The 22,377-nt window shown below is 38.9% G+C and overlaps 1 protein-coding gene across 1 annotated transcript in view; it reads right to left on the minus strand.

The window, feature by feature from the left end:
- LOC137273103 (aspartate--tRNA ligase, mitochondrial-like) overlaps nucleotides 1-22,377 on the minus strand; it is a 90,795-nt gene that overhangs the window by 67,375 nt on the left and 1,043 nt on the right. The window contains exons 2-5 of the mRNA XM_067805558.1: nucleotides 11,325-11,491; nucleotides 10,899-10,997; nucleotides 2,536-2,634; nucleotides 1,538-1,661 (exon numbers count right to left, since the gene is read on the minus strand). Coding sequence (XP_067661659.1) covers nucleotides 1,538-1,661; nucleotides 2,536-2,634; nucleotides 10,899-10,997; nucleotides 11,325-11,491 — 489 coding nt within the window. The remainder of the gene's footprint in view (nucleotides 1-1,537; nucleotides 1,662-2,535; nucleotides 2,635-10,898; nucleotides 10,998-11,324; nucleotides 11,492-22,377) is intronic.

Consider the following 22,377-nt stretch of genomic DNA (forward strand, 5'->3'; position numbering starts at 1 on the left):
TACATATCATGCTGGTTACATAGGAACTCCCTTATCCCACAGTCGTACATATCATGCTGGTTACATAGAAACTCCCTTATCTCACAGTCTTACATACCATGCTGGTTACATAGAAACTCCCTTATCTCACAGTCTTGCATACCATGCTGGTTACATAGGAGCTCCCTTATCTCACAGTCTTACATATCATGCTGGTTACATAGAAACTCCCTTATCTCACAGTCGTACATACCAAGCTGGTTACATAGGAGCTCCCTTATCTCACAGTCTTACATATCATGCTGGTTACATAGGAACTCCCTTATCTCACAGTCGTACATACCAAGCTGGTTACATAGGAACTCCCTTATCTCACAGTCTTACATATCATGCTGGTTACATAGAAACTCCCTTATCTCACAGTCGTACATACCATGCTGGTTACATAGAAACTCCCTTATCTCACAGTCTTACATATCATGCTGGTTACATAGAAACTCCCTTATCTCACAGTCGTACATACCATGCTGGTTACATAGAAACTCCCTTATCTCACAGTCTTACATATCATGCTGGTTACATAGAAACTCCCTTATCTCACAGTCGTACATACCATGCTGGTTACATAAAAACTCCCTTATCTCACAGTCTTACATATCATGCTGGTTACATAGGAACTCCCTTATCTCACAGTCGTACATACCATGCTGGTTACATAGAAACTCCCTTATCTCACAGTCTTACATACCATGCTGGTTACATAGGAACTCCGTTATCTCACAGTCGTACATACCATGCTGGTTACATAGGATCTCCCTTATCTCACAGTCGTACATACCATGCTGGTTACATAGGATCTCCCTTATCTCACAGTCTTACATACCATGCTGGTTACATAGGAACTCCCTTATCTCACAGTTGTACATACCATGCTGGTTACATAGGATCTCCCTTATCTAACAGTCTTACATACCAAGCTGGTTACATAGGAACTCCCTTATCTCACAGTCTTACATACCAAGCTGGTTACATAGGAACTCCCTTATCTCACAGTCGTACATACCATGCTGGTTACATAGGATCTCCCTTATCTCACAGTCTTACATACCATGCTGGTTACATAGGAACTCCCTTATCTCACAGCCGTACATACCATGCTGGTTACATAGGATCTCCCTTATCTCACAGTCGTACATACCATGCTGGTTACATAGGAACTCCCTTAACTTACAGTCGTACATACCATGCTGGTTACATAGGAACTCCCTTATCTCACAGTCGTACATACCAAGCTGGTTACATGGAAACTCCTTTATCTCATAGTCTTACATATCATGCTGGTTACATAGAAACTCCTTTATCTCATAGTCTTACATATCATGCTGGTTACATAGGAACTCCCTTATCTTACAGTCGTACATACCATGCTGGTTACACAGGATCTCCCTTATCTCACAGTCTTAAATACCATGATGGTTACATAGGATCTCCCTTATCTAACAGTCGTACATACCATGCTGGTTACACAGGAACTCTCTTATCTAACAGTCTTACATACCATGCTGGTTACATAGGAACTCCCTCATTTTCATGATCATGGCTGAGCGGAGTCTCAGGTTGCGCTGCATTATTGGACGTCTAATGTTGAGGTATCTGTACTTCATGCTCAATGCTTCACTAACCTGAGGAAATACACACATAGGACACCTCTGAAGAGATTTATCCAAAGAACATCACCGAGGGAACGTGGGCACTAAACACCAATGAACAAACACATCTACACATATGACTAAACAAACACATCCATAGAGCACCGCTGAACAAACACATCTACAGACAAGACTAAACAAACACATCCATAGAACACCACTGAACAAACACATCTACAGACAAGACTAAACAAACACATCCATTGAACATCAATGAACAAACACATCTACACATATGACTAAACAAACACATCCATTGAACATCAATGAACTAACACATCTACAGATATGACTAAACAAACACATCCATTGTACACCACTGAACAAACACATCAACAGACAAGATTGAACAAACACATCTACAGACAAGACTAAACAACCACATCCATAGAACACCACTGAACAAACACATCTACAGACAAGACTAAACAAACACTCTCAATTACCTTGGCCAGATTAGTAAGTGTGAGACGAAGTAGTGTAGTAACCACTGTGCTTCTTTACCTGAGCCATGTAAGGTGTGTACTTAACATACAAATACATATAAATAACACTAATATTTATATTTGTTGGGATGACCAATTCATCATTAATAATATCACTGGCACCTCCCTTCACCAAGCTTTGATGGGCTCTATTTACACCATCATGCATAGACAAGCCTCAAACTAGATGACAACCCAATCCTGAATGTATGAGTCAATTCCTGAACATACTAGCAACTGTAGCATCAAAACCAAGAACATAAACATAGACTATCAGGAAAGTGAAGTAACATTTTACCAGTAACTCATTTAAAATGTCTGTTCGTACGACAGGAGTGCAAACTATCCGTATGTACACTAACCTGGTGGAAATCCTTCGCTCCCAAGGGAAGGTTTGACTTGCAGGAGTTAAGTATCTGGACATCCTTAACCAACACCTCAATCTCCCCAGTGGCCATTTTCTATGGGACAAAACACAGTGTTTGAAATTAACTTTTTAAGCTTGTAGAAAGTTCTTGGTGCCTGGTTAAAACAAGTAGCAAAATCCATTAACTGGTAGCAGCATACTTTTGTAATGAATCCCTCCCTCCCAGTCTGATTACTGTCTTTGGCGATATAGAATTGTATTAGGTCTCCTGACCCTGTCTCCACTCACCCACCACCTGTTCCCTAATGGTTTATAGGATCATATGCTCGAAAGTCTGTTGGTCTACAAGTTTGATTTTCATCAAATCTTTAAGGGTATCTGTCTGCAGTCCACACCTCCAGTCAAGTAGAGATCTATTATTTGAAAATGATGGCAACTTTGTAAAAGTAAGTGATGTGACCAGGTAGCAAGTTGTTGCTACTGTGTTTTCCTTTAAGGTAGCAAAATAGGATTTTAAACAGCAAAATTGCTACCTCAAAGCGCTAATTTCGAATCCTGAAACAGAACACAATGAAAATAAACAATCTCAGCTTCTTGATGACAAAAAAATGAATCACACTGATTGAACATGTTGAAAAGCAGATCTTGGGAATTACTTTGCACATTTAGAGAATGGAAATAAGCATCACTGATAGCTCCTGTGGGATGGGCACCTTAAGAGTGGGATGACATGTCAGATGCAACAGTGCCATCAAGAGATATGCTCTGCAAAGCATTGACTTCATGTGTCATACACACTGAGGATTAACAAGTGCTACATCATGAAAGTTGTGGCATATTTAGATGATTTCCTGGTCAGTCAGAAGGAGTGCACTGAAGCTATAGCAATTCTGTTACAGGTGCTGAGACAATTGGATTTAATAATAACTGGAATAAAGTTGATGGACCCAGCCCAGTTATCACATTTCTGGGTGTGTTGGTAGACACTACATCTTGTGTGCCAGCATTGTCAGCTGATAAACATGAAGACTTTGGTGAGTTGGTCCAGCATGGTAGTTCAGGGTGGTAGGATGTTCATGAGGCATATTACAGACATAACAAGCTGAAAGTCTAACAAAGCAAAAGATTTACTGGATCCATCTTCGTGTATCCTCTACTTCTAGCACTGTTATGTCACATTTATTAGCAATCGGCTATCCTCTACTTCTAGCACCGTAATGTTACATTCATTAGTAATCAGGTATTTTCTGCTTCTAGCACTGTCATCTTACATTTATTAGTAATCGGGTATCCTCTACTTCTCACACCGTAATGTTACATTCAATAGTAATCAGGTATCCTCTACTTCTAGCACTGTTATGTTTCATTCATTAGTAATCAGGTATCCTCTACTTCTAGCACTGTTATGTTACATTCATTAGTAATCAGGTATCCTCTACTTCTAGCACTGTTATGTTTTATCATTAGTAATCAGGTATCCTCTACTTCTAGCACTGTTATGTTTCATTCATTAGTAATCAGGTATCCTCTACTTCTAGCACTGTTATGTTACATTCATTATCAATCAGGTATCCTCTACTTCTAGCACCGTAATGTTACTTTCATTAGCAATCGGGTATCCTCTACTTCTAGCACTGTTATGTTTCATTCATTAGTAATCAGGTATCCTCTACTTCTAGCACCGTAATGTTACATTCATTAGTAATCAGGTATCCTCTACTTCTAGCACTGTTATGTTTCATTCATTAGTAATCAGGTATCCTCTACTTCTAGCACTGTTATGTTTCATTCATTATCAATCAGGTATCCTCTACGTCTAGCACTGTTATGTTACATTCATTAGTAATCAGGTATCCTCTACTTCTAGCACTGTTATGTTTCATTCATTAGTAATCAGGTATCCTCTACTTCTAGCACTGTTATGTTTTATCATTAGTAATCAGGTATCCTCTACTTCTAGCACTGTTATGTTTCATTCATTAGTAATCAGGTATCCTCTACTTCTAGCACTGTTATGTTTTATCATTAGTAATCAGGTATCCTCTACTTCTAGCACTGTTATGTTTCATTCATTAGTAATCAGGTATCCTCTACTTCTAGCACTGTTATGTTACATTCATTATCAATCAGGTATCCTCTACTTCTAGCACCGTAATGTTACTTTCATTAGCAATCGGGCATCCTCTACTTCTAGCACTGTTATGTTACATTCATTAGTAATCAGGAATCCTCTACTTCTAGCACCGTAATGTTACATTCATTAGTAATCAGGTATCCTCTACTTCTAGCACTGTTATGTTTCATTCATTAGTAATCAGGTATCCTCTACTTCTAGCACTGTTATGTTACATTCATTAGTAATCAGGTATCCTCTACTTCTAGCACCGTAATGTTACATTCATTAGTAATCAGGTATCCTCTACTTCTAGCACTGTTATGTTTCATTCATTAGTAATCAGGTATCCTCTACTTCTAGCACTGTTATGTTACATTCATTAGTAATCAGGTATCCTCTACTTCTAGCACTGTTATGTTACATTCATTAGTAATCAGGTATCCTCTACTTCTAGCACTGTTATGTTTCATTTATTAGTAATCAGGTATTCTCTACTTCCGGCACCGTAATGTTACATTCATTAGTAATCAGGTATCCTCTACTTCTAGCACTGTTATGTTTCATTCATTAGTAATCAGGTATCCTCTACTTCTAGCACTGTTATGTTACATTCATTAGTAATCAGGTATCCTCTACTTCTAGCACTGTTATGTTACATTCATTAGTAATCAGGTATCCTCTACTTCTAGCACTGTTATGTTTCATTCATTAGTAATCAGGTATCCTCTACTTCTAGCACTGTAATGTTACATTCATTAGTAATCAGGTATCCTCTACTTCTAGCACCGTAATGTTACATTCATTAGTAATCAGGTATCCTCTACTTCTAGCACTGTTATGTTACATTCATTAGTAATCAGGTATTCTCTACTTCCGGCACCGTAATGTTACATTCATTAGTAATCAGGTATCCTCTACTTCTAGCACTGTTATGTTTCATTCATTATCAATCAGGTATCCTCTACTTCTAGCACTGTTATGTTTCATTCATTAGTAATCAGGTATCCTCCACTTCTAGCACTGTTATGTTACATTCATTAGTAATCAGGTATCCTCTACTTCTAGCACCGTTATGTTTCATTCATTAGTAATCAGGTATCCTCCACTTCTAGCACCGTTATGTTACATTCATTAGTAATCAGGTATCCTCTACTTCTAGCACCGTAATGTTACATTCATTAGCAATCTGGTATTCTCTACTTCTAGCACTGTTATGTTACATTCATTAGTAATCAGGTATCCTCTACTTCTAGCACCGTAATGCTACATTCATTAGTAATCAGGTATTTTCTGCCTCTAGCATAGTTATGTGACATTTATTAGTAATTGGGTATCCTCTACTTCTAGCACTGTTATGTTTCATTCATTAGTAATCAGGTATCCTCTACTTCTAGCACTGTTGTGTTACATTCATTAGTAATCAGGTATTTTCTGCTTCTAGCACTGTTATGTTACATTCATTAGTAATCGGGTATCCTCTATTTCTCACACCGTAATGTTACATTCATTAGCAATCAGGTATCCTCTACTTCTAGCACCGTAATGTTACTTTCATTAGCAATCGGGTATCCTCTACTTCTAGCACTGTTATGTTACATTCATTAGTAATCAGGTATCCTCTACTTCTAGCACCGTAATGTTACATTCATTAGTAATCAGGTATCCTCTACTTCTAGCACTGTTATGTTTCATTCATTAGTAATCAGGTATCCTCTACTTCTAGCACTGTTATGTTACATTCATTAGTAATGGGGTATCCTCTACTTCTAGCACTGTTATGTTTCATTCATTAGTAATCAGGTATCCTCTACTTCTAGCACTGTTATGTTTCATTCATTAGTAATCAGGTATTTTCTGCTTCTAGCACTGTTATGTTACATTTATTAGTAATCGGGTATCCTCTACTTCTCACACCGTAATGTTACATTCATTAGCAATCAGGTATCCTCTACTTCTAGCACAGTAATGTTACTTTCATTAGCAATCGGGTATCCTCTACTTCTAGCACTGTTATGTTACATTCATTAGTAATCAGGTATCCTCTACTTCTAGCACCGTAATGTTACATTCATTAGCAATCTGGTATCCTCTACTTCTAGCACTGTTATGTTACATTCATTAGTAATCAGGTATCCTCTACTTCTAGCACCGTAATGTTACATTCATTAGTAATCAGGTATTTTCTGCCTCTAGCATAGTAATGTGACATTTATTAGTAATCAGGTATCCTCTACTTCTAGCACCGTAATGTTACATTCATTAGTAATCAGGTATCCTCTACTTCTAGCACCGTAATGTTACATTCATTAGTAATCAGGTATCCTCTACTTCTAGCATAGTTATGTTTCATTCATTAGTAATCAGGTATCCTCTACTTCTAGCACTGTTATGTTTCATTCATTAGCAATCTGGTATCCTCTACTTCTAGCACTGTTATGTTACATTCATTAGTAATCAGGTATTTTCTACTTCTAGCACTGTTATGTTACATTTATTAGTAATCGGGTATCCTCTACATCTCACACCGTAATGTTACATTCATTAGCAATCAGGTATCCTCTACTTCTAGCACCGTATTGTTACTTTCATTAGCAATCGGGTATCCTCTACTTCTAGCACCGTAATGTTACATTCATTAGTAATCAGGTATTTTCTGCCTCTAGCATAGTTATGTGACATTTATTAGTAATTGGGTATCCTCTACTTCTAGCACTGTTATGTTACATTCATTAGTAATCAGGTATCCTCTACTTCTAGCACCGTAATGTTACATTCATTAGTAATCAGGTATTTTCTGCCTCTAGCATAGTTATGTGACATTTATTAGTAATTGGGTATCCTCTACTTCTAGCACTGTTATGTTACATTCATTAGTAATCGGGTATCCTCTACTTCTAGCACCGTAATGTTACATTCATTAGTAATCAGGTATTTTCTGCCTCTAGCACTGTTATGTGACATTTACTAGTAATGGGGTATCCTCTACTTCTAGCACTGTTATGTTTCATTCATTAGTAATCAGGTATCCTCTACTTCTAGCACTGTTATGTTTCATTCATTAGTAATCAGGTATCCTCTACTTCTAGCACTGTTATGTTTCATTCATTAGTAATCAGGTATCCTCTACTTCTAGCACTGTTATGTTTCATTCATTAGTAATCAGGTATCCTCTACTTCTAGCACTGTTATGTTTCATTCATTGGTAATCAGGTATCCTCTACTTCTAGCACCGTAATGTTACATTCATTAGCAATCGGGTATCCTCTACTTCTAGCACTGTTATGTTACATTCATTAGTAATCAGGTATCCTCTACTTCTAGCACCGTAATGTTACTTTCATTAGCAATCGGGTATCCTCTACTTCTAGCACTGTTATGTTACATTCATTAGTAATCAGGTATCCTCTACTTCTAGCACCGTAATGTTACATTCATTAGCAATCGGGTATCCTCTACTTCTAGCACTGTTATGTTACATTCATTAGTAATCAGGTATCTTCTACTTCTAGCACTGTTATGTTTCATTCATTAGTAATCAGGTATCCTCTACTTCTAGCACTGTTATGTTTCATTCATTAGTAATCAGGTATCCTCTACTTCTAGCACCGTAATGTTACATTCATTAGCAATCGGGTATCCTCTACTTCTAGCACTGTTATGTTACATTCATTAGTAATCAGGTATCCTCTACTTCTAGCAACGTAATGTTACATTCATTAGCAATCGGGTATCCTCTACTTCTAGCACTGTTATGTTACATTCATTAGTAATCAGGTATCCTCTACTTCTAGCACTGTTATGTTTCATTCATTAGTAATCAGGTATCCTCTACTTCTAGCACTGTTATGTTTCATTCATTAGTAATCGGGTATCCTCTACTTCTAGCACTGTTATGTTACATTCATTAGTAATCGGGTATCCTCTACTTCTAGCACTGTTTTGTTACATTCATTAGTAATCAGGTATTTTCTGCTTCTAGCACAGTTATGTTACATTCATTAGTAATCAGGTATCCTCTACTTCTAGCACTGTTATGTTACATTCATTAGTAATCAGGTATCCTCTACTTCTAGCACTGTTATGTTACATTCATTAGTAATCAGGTATCCTCTACTTCTAGCACTGTTATGTTTCATTCATTAGTAATCAGGTATCCTCTACTTCTAGCACTGTTATGTTACATTCATTAGTAATCAGGTATCCTCTACTTCTAGCACTGTTATGTTACATTCATTAGTAATCAGGTATCCTCTACTTCTAGCACTGTTATGTTTCATTCATTAGTAATCAGGTATCCTCTACTTCTAGCACTGTTATGTTTCATTCATTAGTAATCAGGTATCCTCTACTTCTAGCACTGTTATGTTTCATTCATTGGTAATCAGGTATCCTCTACTTCTAGCACCGTAATGTTACATTCATTAGCAATCGGGTATCCTCTACTTCTAGCACTGTTATGTTACATTCATTAGTAATCAGGTATCTTCTACTTCTAGCACTGTTATGTCTCATTCATTAGTAATCAGGTATCCTCTACTTCTAGCACTGTTATGTTACATTCATTAGTAATCAGGTATCCTCTACTTCTAGCACCGTAATGTTACATTCATTAGCAATCGGGTATCCTCTACTTCTAGCACTGTTATGTTACATTCATTAGTAATCAGGTATCCTCTACTTCTAGCACTGTTATGTTTCATTCATTAGTAATCAGGTATCCTCTACTTCTAGCACTGTTATGTTTCATTCATTAGTAATCGGGTATCCTCTACTTCTAGCACTGTTATGTTACATTCATTAGTAATCGGGTATCCTCTACTTCTAGCACTGTTTTGTTACATTCATTAGTAATCAGGTATTTTCTGCTTCTAGCACTGTTATGTTACATTCATTAGTAATCAGGTATTTTCTACTTCTAGCACTGTTATGTTTCATTCATTAGTAATCGGGTATCCTCTACTTCTAGCACAGTAATGTTACATTCATTAGTAATCAGGTATCCTCTACTTCTAGCACTGTTATGTTTCATTCATTAGTAATCAGGTATCCTCTACTTCTAGCACTGTTATGTTACATTCATTAGTAATCAGGTATCCTCTACTTCTAGCACCGTAATGTTACATTCATTAGTAATCAGGTATCCTCTACTTCTAGCACTGTTATGTTTCATTCATTAGTAATCAGGTATCCTCTACTTCTAGCACTGTTATGTTACATTCATTAGTAATCAGGTATCCTCTACTTCTAGCACCGTAATGCTACATTCATTAGTAATCAGGTATCCTCTACTTCTAGCACTGTTATGTTTCATTCATTAGTAATCAGGTATCCTCTACTTCTAGCACTGTTATGTTTCATTCATTGGTAATCGGGTATCCTCTACTTCTAGCACCGTAATGTTACTTTCATTAGTAATCAGGTATCCTCTACTTCTAGCACTGTTATGTTACATTTAAGATTATTTTTGTTTAATGCAAGCTACCTACAGTTTCTCTTTCCATGCAGAGTACATTTCTGGGTGTAAAACTGTAGTGGCAGACACCATCTCCAGACTCAGGAGCAGCGCCGTCTATCACAGATGTATGATTTATGGCATAGTTTACAGCTATTGATCTAGCTATTGCTAGAGATCACCTTGCCTTGCACATGTCGAAGAAATTCACACTTTCAGATGGAGTGGAATTCAGGAGGTACCTCCAGAGGATGGTGAAATTTTATAACAGTCAGCTGAAATGTTCTGTGACAGGATTAATGCTGATCCTCTGCCTATTGATGTCCACAACAATCTATTGCATACAGCTTACCTAGTTGACTTTAAGACGTTCATATATTCTACTGTAAAGCAATATTTGCACATTGTTTTTACTGTCCCTAATGCTAATGGTTATGTAGACCCTGTAAACTGAATTTGGTCAGTGCAGCATGTCATGCAGGGTGTTCACCAAGAGCTGGGAGACGCTCTGAAGGGAGCTGTGCTGATTACACCAAAAACGCTGCTAATTATCCATGTACCCTCAGTCTGTATACTCCATGTACCCACAGACTGAAGGTACATAGAGGCCTTCAGGCTGAGGGCACATGGAGTACACAGACTGAGGGCACATACAGTACAAAGTCTGAAAGTACATGGAGGCCTGCAGATACATAGCAGGACATCTACATTTTGCATACAGAAGGGGATGACAGACCCCTACACATCAGGGAACTACCATGACACTGCCATGGAGCCAGCCAGTACTTACCTTGTTCTTCTCTCCATCTGGCCGGCACTGGACTGTTCCCTCTACCCGCAGAACAGAGTCATATGTGAGCGAGGATAATTTGCTACCTAACTTTTCCAGCTGAAACAGATGACACCATCTGGGTTTGTAGCTGCAACAGGTCGGTATCATTAAGACTGGTACAATACTTGCTATAATAGGTCAAAGTCTTCATGTACATGTTCTTGGTGGGAAGATACAGACCTACAAATCATATTTTATAGAAGTATATACCAGTAACGTTTACAGGAATAATCATTTGTACATTAACTGTCCATTATTACATGGAATAAAGTTTGTTGGACATTTCATTATGTATTTTTTAACAGCATAATATTGCAAACAGTTACTGTTGATGAATCAGAGCATTCATCATGTTCTGTTGTATGTTGCAGTCAGTCCACCAACCTGATCCTCTGCCACCACAGTCTGGGTGATGCCATGCCAGTCTCTCAAAACAAAGAATAGGCCCATCCTGCGGTACTGCAACCACCCACACAGCGTCACTTCCTTACCCACATCTGCAACACGCAACTCCCCACATGTGTGAGTGCGTGATGTGAAGCTCACCTTGTCTGAAATCATAAAACTGAGGATTAATGTATACTAAGATCAGTACCTCAGCTGATATTAGGGTAGAAATGATACATCACACTGACCCGGCACATTGAGCGTTTTCATGCCATGATGTTGTATCAGGACTTGAAGTCATCCCACAGATGGCATCCTTACCTTGTCACCTTGCTGATGGATTAGTCATTTTGGCCATCTTGTTTACTTTTGATCAAACAGTACCAGCTTGAATCCAATCACTGGACTTTAAAATTTCATGGCTACAGTATGATACACAACGTCTCTTGTCTGTATCAATACAAGATGATACTCTTGTTAAAATAAATAGTTGCTATTCTTTCGACGCAGAGTTTCTTTCTGCATTACTATTTCCCAATTAGGCTGATGCTATTCACTATAGGTACAAACCCTAACCCCAGACAGTCCTGAATCGTGACAAGGGAACATATCTGCCTGTTGCTTGGGACTTACTGATTCATTGATCTGTTCATCTGTCTATCTGTCCCATTACCTATACTGCTAACACATCCATCTGGCCTAAGTTTGTCTATTGCAGAATATACCACCTCTGTGGCATAGTGGTTAGTGTGTTCACTGAGAGAGTAGAAGGTTCTAGACCCTGTCAAACCATAAAACATTAAAAATTTAATTTTCTGAAAACAGTTGATATATACACCTGGAAATTAATCAAGCAACACCCCAATTTTTTCTATTGGAGCAACTTTGAAGTGTTCTGACAATCAAAATATGCCGGGTTGATATAGTTTGACACTTTTTTATTCAACAGACGATCTCTGACAAACAACTTAAAGGGAAAAAGTATCAAGACTTTGCTTTATTGCAACGAAATCCAAATTCTTAAAACTGTCTTAAATTCATGAAAAAATGGACACAATTTACTATTCATCCACAGACGTTGTTGTCAGGTGTATTAACACAAATGTCACATGGAAAGAAAGAACAGTCATCTGAGAGTCTGCACACCGACTTTCATCAATATCTAGTGTGTCCTCCCTGCGCACGCACCACCGATTCCAGACGCCTCCTCATTCCTTGGATGAGTCTCCGGATCTGATTCTGGGGGATCCTGTTCCACTCCTCATGCAGGGCAGCCGTCAATTCGTTGAGATTATGGACTGGTGGGTCTCTCTGCCTCACACGACGGCCAATAAAGTCCCACAAATGTTCAATGGGGTTGAGGTCAGGGCTCATGGCAGGCCATGGAATTCTGTCAATTGCATTTTGCCGCAAAAAATCATTTACAGCATGCGCCCTGTGAGGTCTAGCATTGTCGTCCATAAATATGGGTCTCGTTGCCAGAGGATGGTTCTCAAAATGAGGTACCACAGCCCTGTCAAGAACCTCCTGTTGGTAACGAACACCGTTAAGGTTGCCACGGATGGTAATGATATCCAACTTGCAGTTCATGGAAATGCACCCCCATACCATAACGGAACCTCCCCCAAAGGCCACAGTCTCCTGGATGTTCCGTGGAGCCATTGCTGTGTCCCTCTGCCTCCAGACCCGAGTACGACCGTCCACCATGTGCAGCAAGAACCGGCTCTCATCTGAGAAATGGACCTTCCTATAAGAGGCAATGTTCCAGTGCAAACGGTCATTACACCAGGCCAGTCGGGCTGCCTTATGGGCTGGAGACAGTCTGGGTCGCTTGATTGGCCTCCTTGCCCGGTATCCTGCAGCTTTCAGACGATTCCGAACAGTCCTGTTCGAGATGGGTCTCCCTGGAAGCCACTCCTGTCTCAACCGAGAGCTCGAGTCGAAGGACCTGGGCCGTACAAGTCTCAGTAAAGCTCTGTCCTCCCGGACTGTGGTCTTCCTGGGTCTTCCTGGTCTAGGCAGGTCTTTAACTTCATTAGTGGCCCGGTATTTTTTCAAAAGTTTTGAAATTATGGAATGATGTCGTCCGATTTGAGTCCCGATTTGTCTTAGAGACATACCAGCATTCCTCATGCCGATTATTTGCCAACGAGTGGCCTCTGATAATTTCCTACGTGCCATGACATTGAAATGAATGAAAAACCGAATGCAATCGACAACCTGCGCTTGTAAACACCCCAGGGAAAAAGTGCATTTTTCGAAAGTTGAGGTTAAAGCAATGCACGTGCGCTGTGCAAGCTTCACGCGCGTCATATCAACCCATGAAAAGCTCATGCTGTATGTCAATACATCAAAATTGAATAATCAATCATCAAAATTACTTCGTTAAACTTTGTTAAGTTTTTATGTGTCTTTGAATTTGGTGTTGCTTAATTAATTTCCATATGTATATTTATACTTATCCTGACTCACACTGTTATGCATATCTCCTCCCTCTATGTAAATGATAAAGGAACACTTGAAATCCCAACATGTTCCCTTCTTGAAGTAGACATACAATCACACTCACCCACAAGTAACCTCCCTGTATCCCTTGTCACCCTTATCAGTCACATGACTGGCCATGCTAGTCACTCTCTCTGACTTTAGCACATGAAACTGCTGTGCGATTCAATGTGCCATAAGCAGGGAGGTTGGGAGAGCTTGACATCATGAGTCAGGATAACTATAAAATATCTATTTTATTTAGAAAATTACATATTCTTCCTTATCCTGACTCATGCTGTTATGCTCACAGAATCCAACGGAATTGGTGGTGGGTCAGGCCAAGATTGGATTCTCTGGTTGTCTTTAAGTACATCCTGTATTCCCCAATTCCCCATACTATTTATCGGTCCTGTTCTTCCAATATCCATCCGTTACTCAGCGGGGGCAGGGCACACCATGCCAACGAAACCTTAGGAGTGTTGTTGGACAGTGTTCTTCATGAGCATTTCCAGTTAGTTTACTCAAATAGATCAACCGGTTTGAAAGCAACAGGTCCTGGGGTATACAGTTATGAAGTTACATAGGCTTAGCACTTTTTGACCAGTCCTCGCAAATTAACAAGACACATAAGAACTGGATAGTAAATGGCAAGTGATCCTTCCTGCAATCATTGGTATTGTTCATAATAGCATGCATTCTGGATCTTACGTGAGATCATTCAGGTTTACAACAGTTTTGCCAAATAAAACATAATTTCAGGTCAAGTCATCATATTCATAGCTGACCAGTTGTTGAAACATATCAAGGTTTAATATGATGAGTATCAAGTAGATTGTTCTGTTATTTTAGTATGAATGAATTGTTGATGCTGAAAATGTTGAAGTAACTGGATTAAGAAATGACACTGATACAAGCTGTAAAACTACATGCTCATTACCAAGTACATCAAAAAGTCATTTCATTTGCATAGGACTAATTTGATCTAATTCCAATGAGCCTATCTGTTGAACAGTTATTCAATAAAAAGTATGAAATCTCAGACATGTATAAATTTCGAATAGTTGCAATACTAATATCGAGATTGAGATTCAAAGATAGATTTACTGATAAAATATGAGAGGTAAGTTTTGCAACATAATGTGACAAAATTTACCTGTTCATATAATATGTTTTCAGTAAATCCAGTGTTCACGTTCTATTTGATTGTTATTTATAAATGAATGTGATTGTAAAAAAATTAGGAAATTAGTTTTTTTTATGTTTCAGATCATTTTTTTGCATTTATTCTTAGACTAACGGATTCTATTATCTATGTAACAACTCATCTTTAATAAAAATGATATGTTTTCATAATGTACACAGTTACAGAAGGTATAACACAACTGGACAAACATTTGTATTTGGACAAAATGAAAAAGGAATGCAGGTACTGATGTCTTGCTGACTTGTGGATCTAAGTAGACAACATTCAAGGCAATTCCGAACTTACTTCCTGTAAAAATTGCAGTTGTCTAGGAATGCATAGACTTGGACAACATGATTCAATTTCTAGACATTCAGAATAGGCATAAAAGGTTTTTAAAATGACAAAGGTTTTGAGTTCCATTAGGTGTTACGAGTGTATTTTCCGCAAATTGTATTATTGGGTGATAATTAGGAGATAAACATCATGTGTTGGCCAATTTCCGGGTGTTATTGAGTATTTGAAGCACGGGAATGCATTTGGAACCAACAGCGTCAGCCGGAGGTTTCAAATGAAATATTCCTGTGCTTCAAATACTCAGTAACACCCAGAAATTGGCCAACACATGATGTTTATCGACATTGTAAACACAAAAGTAAACCAAAGGTTTTTAGTGTCTTCACTCGTTTACATCAAATATGGATACAGCAGTGAAGTGTCATCAGCTGGCCGTTTTCCGATGGTTCCCATGGTAGCATCTGGAGCTGCTCATTTGTGACATCATTCTAACTTTACGTCACAATATGATTTGAATGACATCACCACTGTTGATGACACAACAAAACAATTGTTTACGTGTCAATACACGGTGAATAGTCTTTCAGTTTCCGGGAATCTAATACCATTTAATCATGTTTTTCAACCAATCAGATTACACAACACAGTAACTTTTGGTTTACAGTTAATATTGGGTCACAATGTTTAGAGTTTTGCGTGATAGTTATTATGGGTCACATTTCATATCATAAGTGTTCAGTGGTATTAGTATTTTAGCAGAAAGCCTTTAAGGTAGTGCTTTAGAGTTGCCAGTCTTTCAGTATGCTTTTTGATTAATTGTTGACTTCTAGGAGACTACGAGAAGGTTCTAAGTTAATGGTGATAGTCGAACTGAGCTCGAATGTTCAAGAATTATATAAAGGCTGGTTGCTGTTTTGATGAAAGGACAAACACATGAATAACTGTAGTACATCAAACTGCCATCCTCGATATCTCCAGGGTATACGTTCCGATAAGTCTCCACTATACCCTGGACGCATCTACGGCTCTGCCAGATAAATTTATTACCTCCCTTGACTGTCTTTTCATCCAGTCAGGTGTCTACGCTGGGAAGTTGAGCGAACCAATCACAACTCACTTTCGTTTTTTGAATTATCTAACCGATTATACTTGGCAACAGAAACTATGCAGAGGTTCTCTGGAAGAGGTAGAAGGCGTTCTTGCATATGCTGTTTTAAAGTTTCGGACCTGTCAATTTGTTTGTATGATTTCCCTAAAATCTGGGACGCACTGTGGGCAAACCTTCGCAGTTGCGACCGCTACCTTTATTGACACTGGCAAGCTCAGTTATAACGGCGGCCTAGCTGATTGGCTACTGTGAGAAGCCGGAGCCAGCAAAGGGAGGTAATAAATTTATCTGGCAGAGCCGTAGATGCGTCCAGGGTATAGTGGAGACTTATCGGAACGTATAACCTGGAGATATCGAGGATGATCAAACTGCCTGCCCTTGTCAACACTCGACCTACATGAGCACTGCCTGACCGCTCAACGTGTTACATTCAGTATAACTGTTTTTCACTCTCAAACCAAGACTTTGGTGAGTTGATATTATATTTGTGACCTGTTACTTTAGATATGACTCTTAGATACTGTGAATCTTTGTATCTTGTTTTCTGCTCAATACAAAATATTGAATTTTTAGACTTGTCAGTGTTGTATTTTGCTGGTTCTGAGGGGATTTCTCATACCTTTTGTCAAGGCAAATTATCAACCATAACACATGGCATACCAAACCAAAGGCCAAATACCTCGGTTCAGCAAATATAGAGGTATACTGTTTCACCCCCATGAGTGGCCCAGGCTAGTGAAAGCCTGAGACATCCTCCGTGGCTATGTCTCTGAAGTAGTGCATCTGATTTCCAAAAGCAGTTGCCCAAAATAGAGCAAGTGTTCCTGGGTTCTAACGCCAGGGTTCTAACTTCATGTGGATTGCCGTATTGTGGAGGTTCCAGTCCTGCTGCTTTATAGGCCCTCAGAAAAATGACTCTCATTCATACTGAGATAGTATTTCATGAGATATCCAGAGGTGACTCAGCAGATATGGGGATGAGTAGGTGCTTGAATTTTCATCTGTTTGTTTTAGTAAGATACCATTATTTGATTACCCGAAATGAAAACTGACTAGTCCCGGACATTGGGCGATGAGATTTCTTAACCCCTGTGTTGATATCTGTTTGTTGAACATTGTCACAAATAGGACTATTTGCAGTGATCCAAATGTCTGACTGACTAGCCGAAATTCTTCCCGCTGTAACATCTGTTCCATTGGAGATGGTTGTAGGGACGTGATAGAGCATTTGCCATGACATTCCTTGTTCCTGGAATGTGCCATGCCTTTATGTACATGTTCAGATCATCAATGATGTCAAACAGTTGAAAGGTTAGCTGTAGCAGATTGTGTGATCTTGTTGATCATTGGTTGTGTATGTATAAAACCACTGTGGAGTTGTCCATATGAATTGTCATAGTTTATCTTTAACAAACTCGACCAATGTCAAACTGTGTTGATTACAGCTTTCAGCTCCAAGTGACTGATGTGAAGAATGTGTCACATGTCCATTTCCCTGCTGCAACACTGCTGTCTACGTGGGCTCCCCATTCTTGCAGCGACACATCTATGTACAGATGAATGTTGCAGTCCAGCTCTGTAAAATAGAATCTTGCAAAATCATTTGACTATGAATCAAATCATATCTGATCCAAACTGTCCTGATGAGTATTCAGGGACTGTTGTAAAGGGCATAACTGTAGTCTTCTCCTTCAAGTCATATCCCATCCAACCTGTCCAGATGAGTATTCAGGGACTGTTGTAATGGGCATAACTGTAGTCTTCTCCTTCGAGTCATATCTGATCCAAACTGTCCAGATGAGTATTCAGGAACTGTTGTAATGGGCATAACTGTAGTCTTCTCCTTCGAGTCATATCTGATCCCAACTGTCCTGATGAGTATTCAGGGACTGTTGTAATGGGCATAACTGTAGTCTTCTCCTTCGAGTCATATCTGATCCAAACTGTCCAGATGAGTATTCAGGGACTGTTGTAATGGGCATAACTGTAGTCTTCTCCTTCGAGTCATATCTGATCCAAACTGTCCAGATGAGTATTCAGGGACTGTTGTAATGGGCATAACTGTAGTCTTCTCCTTCAAGTCATATCTGATCCCAACTGTCCAGATGAGTATTCAGGGACTGTTGTAATGGGCATAACTGTAGTCTTCTCCTTCGAGTCATATCTGATCCAAACTGTCCAGATGAGTATTCAGGAACTGTTGTAATGGGCATAACTGTAGTCTTCTGCTTCGAGTCATATCTGATCCAAACTGTCCAGATGAGTATTCAGGAACTGTTGTAATGGGCATAACTGTAGTCTTCTCCTTCAAGTCATATCCCATCCAACCTGTCCAGATGAGTATTCAGGGACTGTTGTAATGGGCATAACTGTAGTCTTCTCCTTCGAGTCATATCTGATCCAAACTGTCCTGATGAGTATTCAGGAACTGTTGTAATGGGCATAACTGTAGTCTTCTCCTTCATGTCATATCTGATCCAAACTGTCCAGATGAGTATTCAGGGACTGTTGTAATGGGCATAACCGTAGTCTTCTCCTTCAAGTCATATCCCATCCAACCTGTCCAGATGAGTATTCAGGAACTGTTGTAATGGGCATAACTGTAGTCTTCTCCTTCGAGTCATATCTGATCCAAACTGTCCAGATGAGTATTCAGGAACTGTTGTAATGGGCATAACTGTAGTCTTCTCCTTCGAGTCATATCTGATCCAAACTGTCCAGATGAGTATTCAGGGACTGTTGTAATGGGCATAACCGTAGTCTTCTCCTTCGAGTCATATCTGATCCAAACTGTCCAGATGAGTATTCAGGAACTGTTGTAATGGGCATAACTGTAGTCTTCTCCTTCGAGTCATATCTGATCCCAACTGTCCAGATGAGTATTCAGGGACTGTTGTAATGGGCATAACTGTAGTCTTCTCCTTCAAGTCATATCCAATCCAAACTGTCCAGATGAGTATTCAGGGACTGTTGTAATGGGCATAACTGTAGTCTTCTCCTTCAAGTCATATCCCATCCAACCTGTCCAGATGAGTATTCAGGGACTGTTGTAATGGGCATAACTGTAGTCTTCTCCTTCGAGTCATATCTGATCCAAACTGTCCAGATGAGTATTCAGGGACTGTTGTAATGGGCATAACTGTAGTCTTCTCCTTCAAGTCATATCTGATCCCAACTGTCCAGATGAGTATTCAGGGACTGTTGTAATGGGCATAACTGTAGTCTTCTCCTTCGAGTCATATCTGATCCAAACTGTCCAGATGAGTATTCAGGAACTGTTGTAATGGGCATAACTGTAGTCTTCTCCTTCAAGTCATATCCAATTCAACCTGTCCAGATGAGTATTCAGGAACTGTTGTAATGGGCATAACTGTAGTCTTCTCCTTCAAGTCATATCTGATCCAAACTGTCCTGATGAGTATTCAGGGACTGTTGTAATGGGCATAACTGTAGTCTTCTCCTTCAAGTCATATCCCATCCAACCTGTCCAGATGAGTATTCAGGGACTGACTGTTGTAATGGGCATAACTGTAGTCTTCTCCTTCAAGTCATATCTGATCCAAACTGTCCAGATGAGTATTCAGGAACTGTTGTAATGGGCATAACTGTAGTCTTCTCCTTCAAGTCATATCCAATCCCAACTGTCCAGATGAGTATTCAGGAACTGTTGTAATGGTCATAACTGTAGTCTTCTCCTTCAAATCATATCCGATCCAAACTGTCCAGATGAGTATTCAGGAACTGTTGTAATGGGCATAACTGTAGTCTTCTCCTTCAAGTCATATCCTGAGCTGAGGTGAGTAGACCAAGACATTGCCACTGTCATTGTGGTAACTGAGAGAGTAGTGCTTGCACTATCATGGCTTGAATCTTGGTCCAGCGATCCTCTAGATTGTCAGGGACATGCTTTATGACCTCCGGAAATCTGATTGTTTAATAATGCAAACTGGAACTTCACGTGGGTATGTGTGTTTTGTACAGAATAGTGTTAGCCAATCAGATCCCTGGACCTAGTTTTGACAACCTAGTTCTGAATACTTCCGGTACAGCAACTCGGTCTTTGGCTATTTAATAAAAAACAACAAGTGCATCCCCACGGAAGCCCTGTGTACATGCCTCCCACACACATCAGAAATGTGGACAGAAGCTTCTGATACCTGTGAGACTTTTAAAAGATGATATATTCAATGACAAGTGCGAAATTGTTGTGTTTTCCATCAAGTCGCCGTGACTTGGTGATGCACCTTCATAGTTCATATTGTAAGGGGGTTGGATAGAAAACCGGACTTAGTTTATCAATTTTTCGGTAGCGATATCCAGCCAGGGGAGATAACCGAAACAGGTCTTCTCGTAAGCACAAAAAAATGGTCAGAAAACAGGGTGAAAACAGGGGGTGCATCTACACGCATTTGTAACGGTGTTTCTGATTGCACAAAGAATACACATGAACCAATGGAAAGAAGGATAACAAAGCTAGACACACCTTTTTTTCATAATTTGAGAAATGTGACATCAAATGTTGACTTTGTAAAGGTAAAAACTTCCAAAGTGTAAAAAACATATTAATGCAAAGCGCACATATTTGTAAAAAATCTCATAGTTAGAAGAATCATCCAGCTTCAAATTGCACTAGTAATTGTATTTTTACAATGTGTTGATGTCGAAATAAAAATGGAAACGACCCCATCGTCTATACCGGAAGTAACTTTCGCTTGAAGCAACCATCCTGGTTCCCAGGCCACCCATTAATGTTGAGAGGTCCCGGAACAAGGATGCATACAGAGCCTGCCAGGTGAGATCGTATTTGTCAACAAGCATGGATATATCATCTTTGGTGCGAAATAGGTGAGTGACAACATATTCCATACGATATTTCATGCGATATGATACATCTTGAACTAATGAACGGATATAAGCCATTTATTACCGCCGATCAATCCAATTTTAACACATATTTTGTATAAGTAACTAGCGTGCACACTGATTGAGTAGACGTACGTTTTTAAATGAAATTGACATGGTTATCAAAAATGAAATACTACTGGCAGTGAGTGAATTAAAATGTGATTGACTGTTTGTATACACAAGTTAGTAGCATTTGACAGTTGAGCATGACAACATTTCATGTTGGAAGTTTATCATCTCCATTTTCAGTTGCATGGGTTGACCAAATGAACAGAAGATAGAGAAAATGCCAGGCTACTTATGTTTTGGAGAATGACACAGATTGGTGGCTAGTGTTATATCAAATTCGCATGACTAACATGGAACTTGACCTGTATGCTGTCGTTAGGATTTCTTTGAGGCATTTATACCTGCTATGCACTGATAATTTGTGACAGAGTTGAAAGAACAAGACTAGGTACTCTTTCTAATAATATTTCTTTGTATGTTGTAAATTAAACTTTGCCCAAATGGATACATAAGCCTCCAGGATCATTGGAACTGAAACTGTATTTGCTGGAAAGTGTTTTCTTACGTATTTATGATCACATCCAAAACAGACCTCAACCCTGACCTCTAAATATCAGATATGGCGTCAATCAATCACGTATGAGATATTGTAAATGATATAAAAGGGCTTAGCTGAGGTTTGTTTGTCACTGGGGCCAAATTTAGTTTTCAACCCAGTGATATATATTTTATGGATTACGTTGTAGGAGAAAAACTTTATTTATTCAATTTGGAGTGGTACTATGTTGTCTGTAGAAAGTTGATGAGGTTGCTCCTGTCTTGAGAAAGGAGAAAGAAGTCCATATGTTTTACATGGTTGTTACTTATTTTGACAAAATTTTGTTAACATCAAACTTGCCTTGCATACAGTTATTGTCTTTTCCTAGTCATTACTACATTACTACATGTCATATGTTTATGATGGTGTTGAAACAGCTGAGTTGGTACTACTCCGTCAGTTACAAATTTTGCAGTTGTATGTGTTGTTACATACATTACTTTTGTTGCAAAAAATACAGACT

This window comes from Haliotis asinina, chromosome 2, assembly GCF_037392515.1.
Source record: "Haliotis asinina isolate JCU_RB_2024 chromosome 2, JCU_Hal_asi_v2, whole genome shotgun sequence".
In the NCBI taxonomy this organism is placed as follows: Eukaryota; Metazoa; Mollusca; class Gastropoda; order Lepetellida; family Haliotidae; genus Haliotis; species Haliotis asinina.